This window comes from Stenella coeruleoalba (genome assembly GCF_951394435.1).
Source record: "Stenella coeruleoalba genome assembly, chromosome: 10".
Lineage (NCBI taxonomy): Eukaryota > Metazoa > Chordata > Mammalia > Artiodactyla > Delphinidae > Stenella > Stenella coeruleoalba.
The window spans coordinates 63,506,202-63,522,390 of NC_137156.1; the positions used below are offsets into that span (position 1 = coordinate 63,506,202).

The following is a 16,189-nucleotide window of genomic DNA, read 5'->3' on the forward strand; positions in this document are numbered from 1 at the left end:
GATGAAGACACCAGTTACACACCCGGGCGACTTAGGACTTCTTCCCCAGGTGCTAAGCTGCTTGGGGAACCTGAGAATCAGCCACGAGAAGCCACATTCTGAGGTTGGATCTTCCACCTGCACACCAGCCCACTGAGGGTAAGCTGGGCTGGACAGAAATGCGAGCTGTCAGGAGCCCTTATTTGCAAAGTGTGAGGAGACACCTCAGTCAACTTGGAACACTGAGTTCCTCTCTCCTGCCCCAACTCACATCATTATGGATAAAATATAGTAGAATAATGGTTGCATAATTTCTGCTTCCTGTATCATGACTGACTGGGTGTTCTGGGAGCTGAGATGGTGGAGCCACAGCTACAGGGGCCAGAATGGTGGGGAGCTGGCCTGGCCGGCAGGCAACCAAGTGGGCAGGCTGCTCAGAGGCCAGATGCCTGCGGCGGTAACGCTGCTGTAGGGATACTGAACTGTGGAAATAGAGCCTCAGCTCCTGGTTGAAAGGGCTTATGGGTGGGGGTGGGGAAGCACCCCCTGGCTGCCAGCAGCAGAAGCAGCAGAAGCAAACACTGGGGAAGGCTTCCATTGCAGGTCTGAATTGGGTTACCTGTAAGACCACCAGAGATGATCAAGCGGTGAGCTTGCAACCCGAGATTTATAAACTGACCAGAAAACATGCCACTGTGAGTGAAGAGTCAGCAGGAATAAGAACTAAGATTTCAGCACCCTTCCCCTGGAATGGCAGATGTTGGATTGTCAGATTCAAAATACAGGTCAGCTCAACAGCATACCAAGGGGGACAATGGTATTCATCCGCCCTGGGTGCAGGCCATAAGGGAGTGATCACTTGCAGAGAATTTAAAAACAACAGAACCTACTAAAGGTGGCCTGCTTTTTATTACCATGAGCCGACAGTGCTAAGCAGTGTCACTGATAATACATGCCCCCAGAAGACAGCTGGGATGCAATAAAGGTGAACAAATAAACTAGCAAGCATGCCGGTCAATACAGACACTGTTGTATAAAATAACAATAGCATCCAATTTATCAGTTTAAAAAGAACTGGGAACTTCCCTGGTGGCTCAGTGGTTAAGAATCCACCCGCCAATTCAGGGGACACGGGTTCGAACCCTGGTCCGGGAAGATTCCACAAGCCACAGAGCAACTATGCCTGCGCACCACAACTATTGAGCCCACACGTCTAGAGCCTGTGCTCTGCAACAATAAAAGCCACCACAATGAAAAGCCCGGCCCTCATACCACAGAGAAGAGTAGCCCCCCACTCACCACAACCCCACGTACAGCATCAAAGACCCAATGCAGCCAAAAAAAAAAAAAAAAATCTGTTAACCTTTAAAAAATAAATAAATAAGAATTGGACATAAAAGGTATTTAAAACAAGAGGGGTGAGTGAAAGTGTCTGAAAGTCCTTGTACTGTTTGGGAAGGAACTCAAGGTATAGTTTAACTTTAAACTTTGTTAAAGATTCATGGAAAAATTCAAGTGGAAAAAAGTCTAAATAAATCAATAACCACACAATTCTTGGGCACTGAGCCAAACTCAAAAAGTAAGTGAGGAAAATTCCCAGGTGCCAGAAACAAAAAGGAAATTTGAACTGAGCAGGAACACAAGTAGGCCTCAGAAGTCATCTGAACAGGATCCAGGCCTTAAAGGCAGGGGCTGAGGTCTGGGGATCTGCTGACACCCTGGTAGGGAGGGTCGTGCCACAGGTCAGTGTAAGCAGGGAGGAAGGAATAACAAAGTGTTGCCTCATCCACGAAATGACCTGGAATGGCTCCACCTATGAAATCAAAGGGCCAAAAAAACTCCAAGGTACCTTATTGGCAAGCAGAGCTATGGACCTTTACTGTTCCCTCTTCTTGAAAGGCATTCTCTAGAGACACTTTCTAGAAGCAGTCTCTAGAAGTATTTACATTAAATATAAGAATTAGACAAACATGCCCACTCTCATTTGCACTTCCACTGTGCTAGAAAAAAATTCCTAGGATCCGCAGGTGCCATAAGAATTACATAGAAAAGTAAAGCAAATATATAGACAAATATGAGAATAAGAGAATTCATCAAGGTTGCCAGATAAAGGACCAACACAAAAACTGTTAGCTTTTTTTTGCAACGAAAACCAGCAATGGTAGAAATTGGGAAATGAACACTATTTACAATAGGAACAAAACAATAAGGTTCATAGACATAAAGGTAAATCAAAGATCTGCCAGGATTTTGTGGAGAAAAATTAGTTGCAGAATATAAAAGAAGACTTCAGTGAATGATGAGAAAAAGCCTGCTCCTAAATCAGAAGTCACAGTTGAAAAAAATATTGATTGTTCCCAAATTATATTATAGAGTCAGTGCAATTCTAATAAAAGTTAAAGGGATTTCCCACCCCACAGTGGAACTTGTCAAATTGACCTGAAAATTAATGTGAAAAAAAAGGTCCCAGGGACTTCCCTGGTGGCATAGTGGATAAGACTCCACACTCCCAACGCACGGGGCCTGGGTTCTATCCCTGGTCAGGGAACTAGATCCTACATGCATGCCGCAACCAAGGAGCACGTGAGCCTTAACTAAGGAGCCCACGTGCCGCAACTAAGGAGCCTGCCTGCCTCAACTAAGAGCTGGCGCAACCAATATTAAAAAAAAAAAAAAGTCCTAGAATAATGTTGCTAAAATGGCCACACTACGCAAAGCAATCTACAGATTTAATGAGATCCTTGTCAAATTATCCATGGCATTTTTCACAGACCAGAATAATCCTTTATATGGAACCAAAAAAAGACCCAGAATTGCCAAAGCAATCCTGAGGAAAAAGAACAAAGCAGGAGACACAACCCTCCCAGACTTCAGATAATACTACTAAGCTACAGTAAAGAAAACAGTGTCATGGTCTGGTCACAAAAACAGACATGGATCAATGGAACAGAATACAGAGGCCCGAAATAAACCTACACACCTACAGTCAATTAATCTTCAACAAAGAAAGCAAGAATATACAATGGAGAAAAGACAGTCTTTTCAGCAAGTAGTGTTGGAAGCTGAACAGCCGCAAATAAAGTTAGCACACACCCTCACACCATACACAAAAATAAGCTCAAAAGGGATTAAAGTCTTAAATACAAGATATGACACGATAAAACCCCAGAAGAGAACATAGGCAAAACATTCTGTGACATAAATCATACCATTTTCTTAGGTCAGACTCAAGGCAACAGAAATAAAAGCAAACCTACCAATGGACCCAATCAAACATAAAGCTTTTGCACATCGAAGGAAACCATGAAAAAGACAACTACGGACTAGGAGAAAATATTTCAAAATGATGCAACCTACAAGGGCTAAATTTCAAAGATATACAAACAGCATGTACGACTCAACAACAAGACAACCCAATCAAAAAAAAAAAGGAAAAAAGACCTAAAAACATTTCTCCAAAAAAAAAAAAAAAAAAAATATATATATATATGGCCAAAAGGCACAAGGAAAAAGTTCAACATATATAATTATGACACAAATACAAATCAAAACTACAAGTTGTCACCTCAGCAGTACGAAGGACAATCAGCCTGGTCAAAAAACCCCAAAAAGTCTACATACAATAAATAAGGGACAGTGTCTGGAGAACAAGGAACCCCTGGTTAGTGGGAAGGTAAATTGGTAACAGCACAATGGACAGCAGTAGGGAAGGTCCTTAAATAATGAAAAATAGAGCTCCCATAAGGTCCAGCAATAACACTCCTGGGCAAATATCTGTAGAAAACCATCCTTCAAATACACACATGGACCCCAACAGTCGTTGAGGTAAGATTTACAATAGCCGAGGCATCGAAACTACTGAAATGTCCATCGAGTTGAATGAACGGATAAAGAAAACGCCATACGTGTGCACAGTGGACTATTAGCCAGAAAACAGAAATCATGCCATTTGCAGCAACATGGATGGATCAGGAGATGATCTAACTAAGTCCAGTAAGTCAGAGTAAGACAAATATATGATATCACTTACAGGTGGAATCTAAAAAAGGATACAGATGAACTAACTGACAAAACAAAAACAGACTCACAGCCTTAGATAAGTAATTTAGAGTTACCAAAGGGGGAAGTTGCAGAGGGGGGGCGACAGAAATTAGGAGGTTGGGATTAATACATACACACTAATATGTATGTGTATATATAATTATAAAATAGATAATCAATGAGCACCTCCTGGAGAGCACAGGGACTTCTACTCAACACTCAGTAATAACCTATGTGGGAAAAGAATCCGAAAGAGAATAGGTTCTTGTATATGTATAACTGAATCAAGCTGCTGTAAAACTCAAACACAGCATTGTAAATCAACCATTAATAGAAAATAAAAAATAAATTATAAAAGAGGGAACAAATGCAGACTATATTGCCCTGAGGCCTCAGTGGCCAGGACTGGTGTCACATTCTTGGAGCCTGAGCAGGCTTGGGATCCACGGCTGGGCTGTCACGGGGCTGAGGGAGCTGGGGAGGATGTGCCAGCAAACGAGCCCCACCCTTGTATCTGTGGTGCCTAGTCCCCTCTGCGTGGGACCACAGTCTCCGGATCCACACGGGTCCTCCTACTGCTGAAGCAAGCCTAGTGCACCCAAAGGATGGTGGACCTGCTGGGAGGAAAGAGCTGTGAAAAGACACCGGATCTCCACGGCTCCTGCTGGTGGGGTTCCCACCTCCAGCCTCCTTCCTTAGAGACGCCCCACCTACGAACCATGGCACCATCAGCATAGCACTACTGTAGGGGTTGGGAATCAGTCTGCACGGTGAGGGGGGTGGGAAGTATCCAGACACAGGCCCTTGGGGTTTTCTTACGGCATTTTCCGTGTAATTTAGAACCCAGGAACACAGCTTTCCCTAAGCCTATGGTTGCCCGAGTTACCAGAGGGGGGCATGAAGAAGTGCTGCCGCCTTGTGGCCGCTTCTCATAACAACATCCTTAAAACACTGCTCATGGTCACTTAATATTCACAAGGCCTGCGGGGCACTAAATGATCCCTGCTCTCAAGAAATGTCCTGTTGTAGGTAACGGAAAAAGAACTCAAAACAGGGCCGACTTTCAAAACAATTTCAAGAGATTAACTTTACTCACCCTGTTGTGGTTTTTCGTTTGTTTTAAAGCACGTGAAAAGATGTTCAGCGTCGCCAACGAGTAGAAAAATGGAAATCAAAATGACAATGAGTTATCCCCTGGCACCAATCATCAAAAATTCTCCAAAGAATAAATGCAGCAGAGGACGTGAAGAAAGGGGAACCCAACAATGCTGTTGGGAGGAAGGTAAGTTGGTAATAGCCACAATGAAGAGCAGTAGGGAAGGTCCTTAAAAACTGAAAAATAGAGCTCCCATAATCTCCAGCAATCCCACTCCTGGGCAAATATCCGGAGAAAACCATCTTTCAAATACACACATGCACCCCAATGGTCATTGCAGTAAGATTTACGATAGCCGAGGCATCAAAACTACCGAAAATCCACCGAGGTTAATGAATGGATAAACAAGATGCACTACATATACACAGTGGACTATTTCCCAGCCAGAAAACACAATGAAATCATGCCATGTGCACCAACATGGATGGATCAGGAGATGATCTCACTAGGTCCAGTAACTCAGACACAGTAAGACAAATATGATATCACTTACACGTGGAATCTAAAAACAGATACAAATGAAATAACTGACAAAACAAAAACAGACTCACAGCCTTAGAAAAGAAATTCAGAGTTGCCAAAGGGGGAAGTTGCAGAGGTGGGAGAGAGAAATTAGAAGGTTGGGATTAACACATACACACTAATGTATGTACATATGTATATATATGTGTATATATGTGCACACACACATACACACACATATATATGTATAAAAATAGATAACCAGTGAGGACCTACTAGAGAGCACAGGGACCTCTACTCAACACTCAGTAACAACCTATGTGGGAATAGAATCTGAAAGAGAACAGGTACATGTATAACTAAATCAACCTGCTGTAAAACTCAAACACAGCACTGTAAATCAACCATACTCCGACAGAAAGTAAAAATTAAATTTAAAGAAAAAAGAGGGAAAAAACGCCTACTATATTGCCCTGAGGCCTCGGTGACCTGGGCTGGTGTCACATCCCTGGAGCCTGAGCAGGATTGGGTCCCAAGGCTGGAGTGTGCTGGGGCTGAGGGAGCTGGGGAGGATGTGCCGGCAAACGAGCCCCACCCCTTGGACCTGTAGTGCCTGGTCCCCTCTGCATGGGACTACAATCTCCAGATCCAGGCAGGTCCTCCTACAGCTGAATCAAGCCTAGTGCACCCAAAGGACGGTGGACCCTCTGGGTAGGAAGAGCTTTGAAAAGTCACCTGGTCTTCATGGGTTTGGTGGTGGGGTTCCCACCTCTAGCCTCGTTCCTTAGAGGCGCCCCCTGTATGTACCACAGCACCATCTGCATAGCACTTTTGCAGGGGTTGGGGATCAGTCTGTGCGGTGAGGGGATGAAGTAACGAGACGAGATGTAAACCCTCGGGGTTTTCTTCGGGCATTTTCCCTGTAATTTACAACCCAGGAATACGACTTTCTCTAAGCCTCTGGTTGCTGGAGTTACCAGAGTGGGGCATGAAGAAATGCTGCCGCCTTGTGGCCGTTTCTCATAACAACATCTTTAAAAGGGGGCTTATGGGCACTTAATATTCCCAAAGCCTGCGGGGCAGTAAATGACCCCTGGTCTAAAGAAATGTCCTGTTGTAGGTAACGGAGAAAGAATTCAAAACAGGGCCGACTTTCAAGAAGCCAGTTTCAAGAGTTTAGCTTTACTCACACTGTTAAAAAAAAAAAAAAGCACAGGGATAGATATTCAACATCGCTAATTATTAGAGAAATGCAAATCAAAACTTGGACAAGGTATTATCTCGCACCAGTCAGAACGGCCATCAACAAACGTCCACAAAGCATAAATGCAGAATAGGGTGTAGAGAAAACGGAAGCTGCCTACATGCTGCTGGTGGGAATGGAAATTTGTGACAGCCACTATGGCGAACAATCTGCAGCTTCTTTAAAAAACTAAAAATAGAGCTACCATACGATCCTGCAATCCCAGTCATGGGCGTAATCCCAGAGAACACCATCATTCGGAAAGACACATGCACCCCAACCTTTATTGCCGCACTGTTTACAATAGCCAAGACATGGAAGCAACCAAAATGTCCATTGACAGAGGAATGGATAGAAAAGATGTGAATCTATATGATGGAATATTACTCAGCCATGAAAATTGAAATAATGCCATTTGCAGCAACAAGGATGGACCTAGAGATGATCATACTAAATGAAGTAAGTCAGACAGATAACGACAAATATCATATGACATCATTTACAGGTGGAATCTGAAAACTGATACAAATGTACCAATTTACAAAACAGAAACAGACTCTCAGATTTAGAAAAGAAACTTAACAGTTACCGAATGGGAAAAGTGGGGTGGAGGAGGTATAACTTGGGAGGTTGTGATTAACATATATGCACTAATATATATAAAAGAGATACCAACAAAGACCTACTCTGTAGCACAGGGAAGTCTACTCAACACCCTTTAATAAGCTATAGGGGAAAAGAATCTGAAAAAGAATAGATCTGTGTCTACGTATAACTGAATCAGGTTGCTGGATGTCTAAAACAAACACAAGAGTGTAAATCAACTATACCCCAATATAAAATAAAATTAAATTCAACAAAGTTTGAAAAACTAAATATGACAAATGAACTTATCTATGAAAGAACAAAAGACTCACATACATAGAGAATAGACTTGCGGTTGCCTAGCGGGGTTGGGGGAGGGTTTGATTGGGGGTTTCGGACCTGCAGATGGAAACTATACATATAGAATGGATAAACCAGAAGGTAGTATTCTACAGCACAGGGAACTATATTCAATATCCTGTAATATCCCATAACGGAAAAGAATATGAAAAAGAATATATATGTATAACTGACTCACTTTGATGTATGTAAGAAAGTAACACAATACTTCAATTATTTAAAAAAAAAAAAAGTTGCCAGCATAGCAAATATAATTCTGTAAAATATAAATAAAGGTGATTTCAGTAGCAAAAGTTTTTTGGAAAAACCCAAATGTCTATCAGTAAGGGAATCCATAGGGAACTCTCTGGTTGTCCAGTGGTTAGGACTTTGGGCTTCTACTGCCGCTGGCCTGGGTCCAGTAAATTGTAGGATATTTGAATGATGGAATAAAATGTAGCTCTTACAGGGCTTCCCTGGTGGCGCAGTGGCTGAGAGTCCGCCTGCAGATGCAGGGGACACGGGTTCGTGCCCCGGTCCGGGAGGATCCCACCTGCCGCGGAGCGGCTGGGCCTCTGAGCCGTGGCCGCTGGGCCTGCGCGTCCGGAGCCTGTGCTCCGCGGCGGGAGAGGCCACAGCAGTGAGAGGCCCGTGTGCCGCAAAAAAAAAAAAAAAAAAAAAAAAGAAGGTTCTGGCCTCTGGGGAGTAGTGAAAGCTTTGGGGACAGTAACAAAAGGGATTTTACCTTTATCCTTGAAATGTTCTCTTTTACATAAAAAAAATCTGAGCCCAAAATGACAAAATATTTACAATTTTTCATTCTGAGAGGTGGATAGATTTGTGTTTGTTGTATTATTCTTTATACTTTCCTCTATTTTTCAATTTTAAAAAGAGAAAATTTAAAGGAAGAAAGGACACAGGGAACCCAAAGGAACTGTGTAGAGACTGGGATTCCCGTGCAGCACTCGGGGAGACTAGTGGGCAGAGTTCTCGTCCTCTAAGAGGCACAAGGAAGGAGACACATATATATATATATATATATTGTTGTTGTTGTTTTGGTTTTTTTGTTTGTTTTCACACCACGCACAGCATGTGGGATCTTAGTTCCCCGACCAGGGATCAAACCCGTGCCCCCTGCAGTGAAAGCGTGGAGTCTTAACCACTGGACTGCCAGGGAAGTCCCGAGTTTTCCCTGATTTTCACAGGGTGTGCATACCCCTCAAGTTGCACTTTCTCTAGAACAGCTCCCAAAGGGCCCGAGACCTTGCCAGCACCTTACCGTTTCCAGCTCCGATTCCAAGCTGCAGTTTTTAATCTGTGGGAACACCTCGCTGTACTTGCTGGGGTAGGCAGACGCCAGGTAACTTTTCACCTCCTCCAGGTTGCTGACTGTCAAAAAGCCATCTTCAAGGTCGAAAGAATTGGTCAGCAGCAGAATCACCCTGCAGAGCAGAGCAGCTGATTAACCTTCGCTGATTACAAAACCCTCTGCCTCTTCTGATTAGGTGAGGTCGCTCCAACAAAGGGAATCTGTTGACTGGTGAGCTTTTAAAGGGCAGAGTGATTGTGAACGGCTTTGAAGAAGCCTCAGATAGGAACAGTGATGATCAAAGGAACCAAACCCCTGCAGCTGGGCTATTTTAACCTCTGGACCAACATTGTCTGACAGAACTTCCTGCGATGATTGGAACGTTCTCCATCAGTGCTGTCCAATATGGTACCCACTAGCCACATGTGGCAACTGAGTACTCTAATGAGGCTAGTGCAACTGAGGAACTGATTTAAAAGAATTTACATTGAAATAGAAACCAATTTAAATCAAAATTTAAATCAATTTAAAATTTTAGTTAATTTTTTTAAACTTATTTATTTTATTTTTGGCTGCACTGGGTCTTCACTGCTCCACGCGGGCTTTTTCTAGTTGCGGTGAGCGGGGGCTACTCTTCGTTGCAGTGCATGGGCTTCTCATTGCAGTGGCTTCTCTTGTTGCAGTGCATGGGCTCTAGGCGTGCGGGCTCAGTAGTTGTGGCTCGCGGGCTCTAGATTGCAGGCTCAGTAGTTGTGGCGCACAGGCTTAGCTGCTCCGTGGCATTTGGGATCTTCCCGGACCAGGGCTCGCACCCGTGTCCCCTGCATTGGCAGGCGGATTCTCAACCACTGCACCACCAGGGAAGTCCCCCAAATTTTAGTTAATTTTAAATCAATTTACATTTAAATGTTTACACTAGCCCCTTGTGGCTAGTGACCACTGTATTGGACAGCACACCTTCTGGATGATGTTTCTTGTATTTTGGGTAAGGGGCAGCAGAAAGTAGATCCTGCAATCTCCATGGCAAAGCTGGAGAGCTCTTGGTTACTTCTGAGGGGGGAGATGGGGTAGAAGGAGCTAAGGTTTATCTGTTGAATGCCCTATTGGCGCTAAGTGCTTTGAATACACAAAACTGCCCTCATTCCTTCAGGCAGACGCCGGCTTGCCTTATGCTCATCAGCTGCTGGTGGTTCTGATTTGAACCCTGGATTGAGGACAGCAAAGCCTGTGCCCTTTGCCCCACACCCCTTGACTTCTGGTGTCTGCCTCCTCCCAGAGACCCTTTCAGCTCGGGCCTTTAGAGGCTCACTGCCCCCCCCTTGAGGCCTGGGGCCCACCGGATGACCCAGGCTTACTTGTTCAAGCAGCTTTCGTAGTTGAAGGTGGCCTTGAAGCCATAGATGGAGAAGGTGACGACGCTGGCAAAGATGGAGGTGGAACTGTTGATGATGGACACGATGACGGCGTGCTTCTGGCAGTTGTTGGAGGGCTCGTTGTAGCTGGCGAAGGCGATGAGGCTGCCGAACCCCAAGCCGAGCGAGAAGAAGATCTGGGTGGCTGCGTTGATCCAGGCCTTCGGGTTGGCCAGCTGCTCCATCTGGAAAGCCAGCAGGGACAAGGCTGGAGAACCCCGGGTGGGAATTCCAGACTCCCAGATCAGCAGGGGGCAGGAGGCCCAGAGAGGGGAAGGAAATTGCCCACGGCACACAGCCAGCCAGATGCAGGCCTGGGGCCCGAACCCAGCTCTCCTGGCCCCATGAGTGCCCAGCCCGGTCCTCAGCAGATAAACGCATCCTCTTGTCCTACCCTCCACTGCCTCTCACCCGCAGGAGGTGTGCAATTGAAAAGTGTAGGATAAAATAAGTTTTAAAGGTATTGAGCCCATGATCCATGACCCAGGCACTGCACGGGTCTGGGCCTCCAGAAATGGCGGTGCTGGTGTCTAGGTCTGGGTTGTACCGCAGCACTAATGTGAGGGGGCATTTGGAATGTGATGGGGGCACTAATGGCGGGGTGCTGCCAAAGTCATTTTGTTTCCAGGGACCAGATTTGCTAAATGAATAACTTGTCCTGCCCCAAAGGCAATGGTGGCCTCCCTTGATTAGCATCAGCTATGGGGTGACTGGGGAGCGGGGCGCCTGGGACTGGATCACGGAGAGCCCTGCGGAGTATGGATGCACCCCTGTCGGGAGTGGGGTGCATAGAGGTGCGAGCAGGAGGGGGAGCTGACTGGCGTGGCGCTCCTGGTAAACAGCTTGGTCCACAGGCTGGAGGGAGGGTGTGGGGTGAGACTGGGGTGAAGGCCAGATGTGGGGCTGGGGTAGCAAGAGGAGAGTGGACAGAAGATGTAATGCCCCAGAATTAGCAGGGCATAGGGACTGCCTGTCTGAGGACGGAATCCACGCCCCTCCACTGCCTGGCGGGCTCACACCCACCTTCCCCGGGTCCACTACTGTTCCCCCAACCCTTGGTCTTCCCCCTTCCACCCATCCTGGAAGGTGGCAGGATGAATGGGGGTGCCCTCGGGACCCCTCCCCTCCAGCCCATACCTTGGGAGTGAACATGTATGCCAGGCCGTTGGTGGCTCCGTGGAGCGTGAGGCCCCTGACCAGGTAGACGATGAGCACGCAGTAGGGCAGCAACGCAGTGAAGTACACCACCTGTGGGCAGCAGAGGGCAGGGTCAGCCTCCTGGAGATGCAGTGACTACAGGGCCCTTTTGCCCAGGGCAGACCCGCCATCCCCACAAAACACCATGGCACTGTCTTGGCTTTTCGGGCTACCGATAGCTGGAAAGGTATCGAGAGTCTTGGTCAGGCACCGGTTCCGAGTTTGGGAAACTGGGTGGTGGGATGTGGATGCCCACGTGTGTGACCACCAGGAAATCTCTTATTTAGTGGAGAAGAGGGAACAGGTCCTAGAGACCTCTGTCCTCCACCCTCCCTTCAACCCGAACTTCTTCCAGAAAGGATTTGAGGCAGCCCACAAAAATACATCATCACATTAACATGTTAAAACTGCTAGATAAAGATATCTGTGTAAAAAGAAAATGTGGGCAATCCAGTAAGATAAGCCCAAAGAAAAAGGCAGCCCACAGAAGAGGTGTGTGAGGTGCTACCCAGTTTCTGAGCCAGATCGATCTCTGAGCTTCCTCGTGGCCCAAGCAAAGCAGGAAGCACAATCACAAGATTTATATTGTCTCTGCAAGGAAAAAAAAAAAGTCCAAGAGCTTGGAGGAAGGTCAGGTATCCCCAGGACTGGAGCCTGAGCGAAGCTTAGCCATGGGTGCCATAAAGGAAGAGTCTTGGCCACTGGTGTTCCTGTAATAAAGACAATGGAAATGCAGTGCTGTTTTACGAAAGGCCTCACTTCCAGAGGCTTTGAAATTGATGGAATGTTCTGTGAACCAAAACCTTTCCCCGCTGACATACGTCATGGGTTCAGTGATGTTTTATCTTTGCTTTCCATGGTGGATTTAGAAGTAGCCTCTCGTATTCTGGGTAATTTTAACTTTTACAAAGCCTTACAATAGGGACCTTCAAGTGCATGGATGCCCATCCAGGACTGGAATTTCTTTTCTCTCTATCAACTTGTATGTGCACAAGAGCCCCATATATAAAGCAGTGAAATACTTTGCAAGCTTGTTTGTTTTTGGTGAGAGCAGTTCCCTTAATGTTTACATCCTCCCATGAGAAATATAGCTGGTGACCCAAGTCCAGATGAGCCTGAGTTGCACCTGGCCCGACATTCCCACTGAGGTGTGGCACCCATCTTCCCATGAATTTCCAAGGTCACCAGAGTGGTGCTCTGTCCCCTCTCACCCTGGGAATGGCAGGCAGAAGTGGGGTGTATTTTATGACTGCTTCTTAACTGAAAACACTGAACTTGAGATGAGTAATAAATCCACCTGAGATTACAAGGAAAACCAGGTCTGAGGTGGAAATGGATCGGTGGGAAGAGAAGGCATCCGGCCAGTGAGCTGAAGGAAAGCAAGAGACGACAGGGGAGGGGTGACCAATGTCGGTAACCACTGGACACTTAGAGGACACTCAGAGCAAGCCCGTGGAATCTCCCCCCTTCCCCTCAGGTGACCAAGTTTCCCGGAAGGCTCTCTCGAGTCGAGACCAGGCTGGCTCACTTCTCCCCCATCAGGGAAGTTGGCAGGTTTGCTGGACACATGATCCAGCCTGAACTATTGGGAAAAACCATTTCTAAATAATCTGAAAAAAAAAACCATTTCTAAATAATCTGGAGGGGTAAAAAGCAGATTCCAACAGAGAAGGCCAGGATATGGCACACAGTCTTTAACAAAATTAATTCCCATAAATAGAGCTGTTGGAGCTCATACAACTCAACAACAAAACACAACCCAATCCAAAAATGGGCAGAAGACCTAAATAGACATTTCTCCAAAGAAGACATACAGATAGCCAATAGGCACATGAAAAGATGCTCAACATTGCTAATCATTAGAGAAATGCAAATCAAAACTGCAATAAGGTACCACCTCACACTGGTCAGAATGGCCATCATTTAAAAGTCTACAAATAACAAATGCTAGAGAGGGTGTGGAGAAAAGGGAACCCTCCTACACTGTTGGTGGGAATGTAAGTTGGTGCAGCCACTATGGAAAACTAGTGTGGAAGTTCCTCAGAAAACTAAAAATAGAGTTGCCATGTGATCCAGCAATCCCACTCCTGGGCATATATCCAGACAAAATTATAATTCAAAAAGCTACATGCACCCCTATGTTCACAGCAGCACTGTTTGCAATAGCCAAGACATGGAAACAACCTAAATGTCCATCGACAGATGAATGGGTAAAGAAGATGTGGTATATGTAAACAATGGACTATTACTCAGCCATAAAAAGAATGAAATAATGCCATCTGCGGCAACATGGATGGACCTAGAGATGATCATACTAAGTACGTCAGAAAGAGAAGGACAAATACCATATGATCTCATTTACATGTGGAATCCAAAATATGACACAAATGAACTTATCTACAAAACAGAAAGAGACTCACGGACACAGAGAACAGGGGAGGGTTGGATTGGGGGTTTGGGATTAGCAGTTGCAAACTATTATATATAGGATCAATAAACAACAAGGTCCTATTGGATAGTACAGGGAACTATATTAAATATCCTGTAATAAACGATAATGGAAAAGAATATGAAAAAGAATGTATATAAATGAATCACTTTGCTATACCCCAGAAACTAACACAACACTGTAAATCAGCTATACTTCAATTTAAAAAAATAACTAAAGAGAGCTGTTGGGACACTTCTGTCGTGGAGAGAGGTGTGGCTTAAGCAGAGGAAACAGACGCTAAGAATGAGTAAGTTTTCATGGCACGACATGTCCTCATCTAACAAGTTTCTAAATGATCTGGTAAAGGGATAGCCTCATTAAATCTCCGAGTTTGCAGACACTGCCCTCGGATCTTTTGGATCATGGTCATGATAATCTGGCATAGACCAACTGAAGAAATTTTATGAGCATAAACTATCGGGCAAGCTTCAAGACGGGACAGAGTGAGTTGCCGCAGACTCTAAGCTTTCCCCAGGAAGATTCACTAGTCCCTCAGTTCGGCGGTGAGATGGGGTGTTGTTAGGGCTAAGATGCTGGCCACCACGAGGTCTCGGAAACCAAAAGAAGATGTCCTACTAGGCATGGTACTGGGGCATCACAGGACACCTAAAATACCGTGGGTAGTTCTGGTCTTGATGCCTCAAGAAACACATGGTGGGGCTGGAGAAGGCAACTCAGATGGCCAAGAGGACGAGGACAGGTGGACTCTTAGGACCTTCAGAAGGGAAAAGCTGGGGGATTAAGTCATGAAAAGTGTCAGCAAACAGGAGGTGGCTCACCAAACTGAGATGATGGGGAGTTTTTGGGGCAAAGCTGGGTCTGCCTGGCTCCATCCTCACTACTTGGTGCCCTGGGGCAGGACTCTACCTCTCTAAGCCTCAGGGGAGTGGGACAGTGAAATCTACCATGAAGGACTGAAGACTGATACAATGTGCATGTCTAACCCAGGGTGAGAGGAGGGACTGAGTATGAGCAGGGCACACTGGGGGGTTAAGAGCGCCTGCTGCAGCTTGAGAGAGACGGAAGATGAGGGAAACTCTCCAGGAAAACTTTCTACGTGGAGCAGATTAAAGAAGTGTCTCAGCCCCAGCAGGAGTATAAACCTGGGGACACACCAAAGAGAAAAGGTTTCTACATCAGGCCCGACAGCTCTGGAGGGTCACTGAAAGCAGCTTAGACCAAAGCTGAGTTCTGAAACTCGCCTGCACCCCAGAATCACCTGGAGAGCTTTTAAAATCCCAGTGCTCAGAGGGGACCTCACAATGATCATTCTGGAACCTCTGACAGTAGGACTGAGACAGCAGAGTTTTAAAAGCTCTCCAGGTGGTACCACTATGCAGCTAGGGTTGAGAGCCGAGGGTATCTTGGGGACATCTGCCAACGTGAAAAGTTTTCAAAGCAAGGAAAACTCTGTTTAGTTGCTTGGCACCCCTTGGGTGGTGCGGGTTTGGGGCTGGGACAGAAATGCTCATCGTTTTAGGAAATGGGAAGGTCCTCATTTCGAGATTTAGGGTTGTGACTTCGAGCACCGCTGGCCATCTCTAGAGTCACTAGCAGGTGACTCGTGCCAGCATCCCTGTCCTTGCCCTCCCCCCCACCCCCCCGCCCAGCGCAGCTTCTGCCCTTCGACTGCAGAGGCAGCCTTACACACACACACACACACACACACACACACACACACACACACACACACACACACACACACACACACACACGCCGCCGTCCCACCTTGCCGGTGGACTCCGTGCCCCGCAGGATACACAAGTACACCAGGAGCCAGGCCAGGATGAGGCACAGCGCCGGCTCCCACTGCACCGCCCCGCTCTCCTGGATGGACGGCGAGATGTTGAGGGTTTTCCGGTACCAGAAGTACTGCGTTGAGGAAGCCTTCTCACACTCCTCATCATAGCCCGTACGGTTGCCATTCAGTGGGCACACGGACCACGGCAGGGGATCCTTTGGGATCAAGACAAAC

At 46.2% G+C, this 16,189-nt stretch overlaps 1 protein-coding gene across 1 annotated transcript in view; it reads right to left on the reverse strand.

The window, feature by feature from the left end:
• The window catches only part of SLC6A20 (solute carrier family 6 member 20), a 40,771-nt gene that overhangs the window by 5,886 nt on the left and 18,696 nt on the right, over window positions 1-16,189 (reverse strand). Inside the window, exons 4-7 of the mRNA XM_079933941.1 lie at window positions 15,943-16,170; window positions 11,664-11,774; window positions 10,470-10,711; window positions 9,085-9,247 (exon numbers count right to left, since the gene is read on the reverse strand). Of these exons, the coding sequence (XP_079790067.1) occupies window positions 9,085-9,247; window positions 10,470-10,711; window positions 11,664-11,774; window positions 15,943-16,170 (744 nt within the window). The remainder of the gene's footprint in view (window positions 1-9,084; window positions 9,248-10,469; window positions 10,712-11,663; window positions 11,775-15,942; window positions 16,171-16,189) is intronic.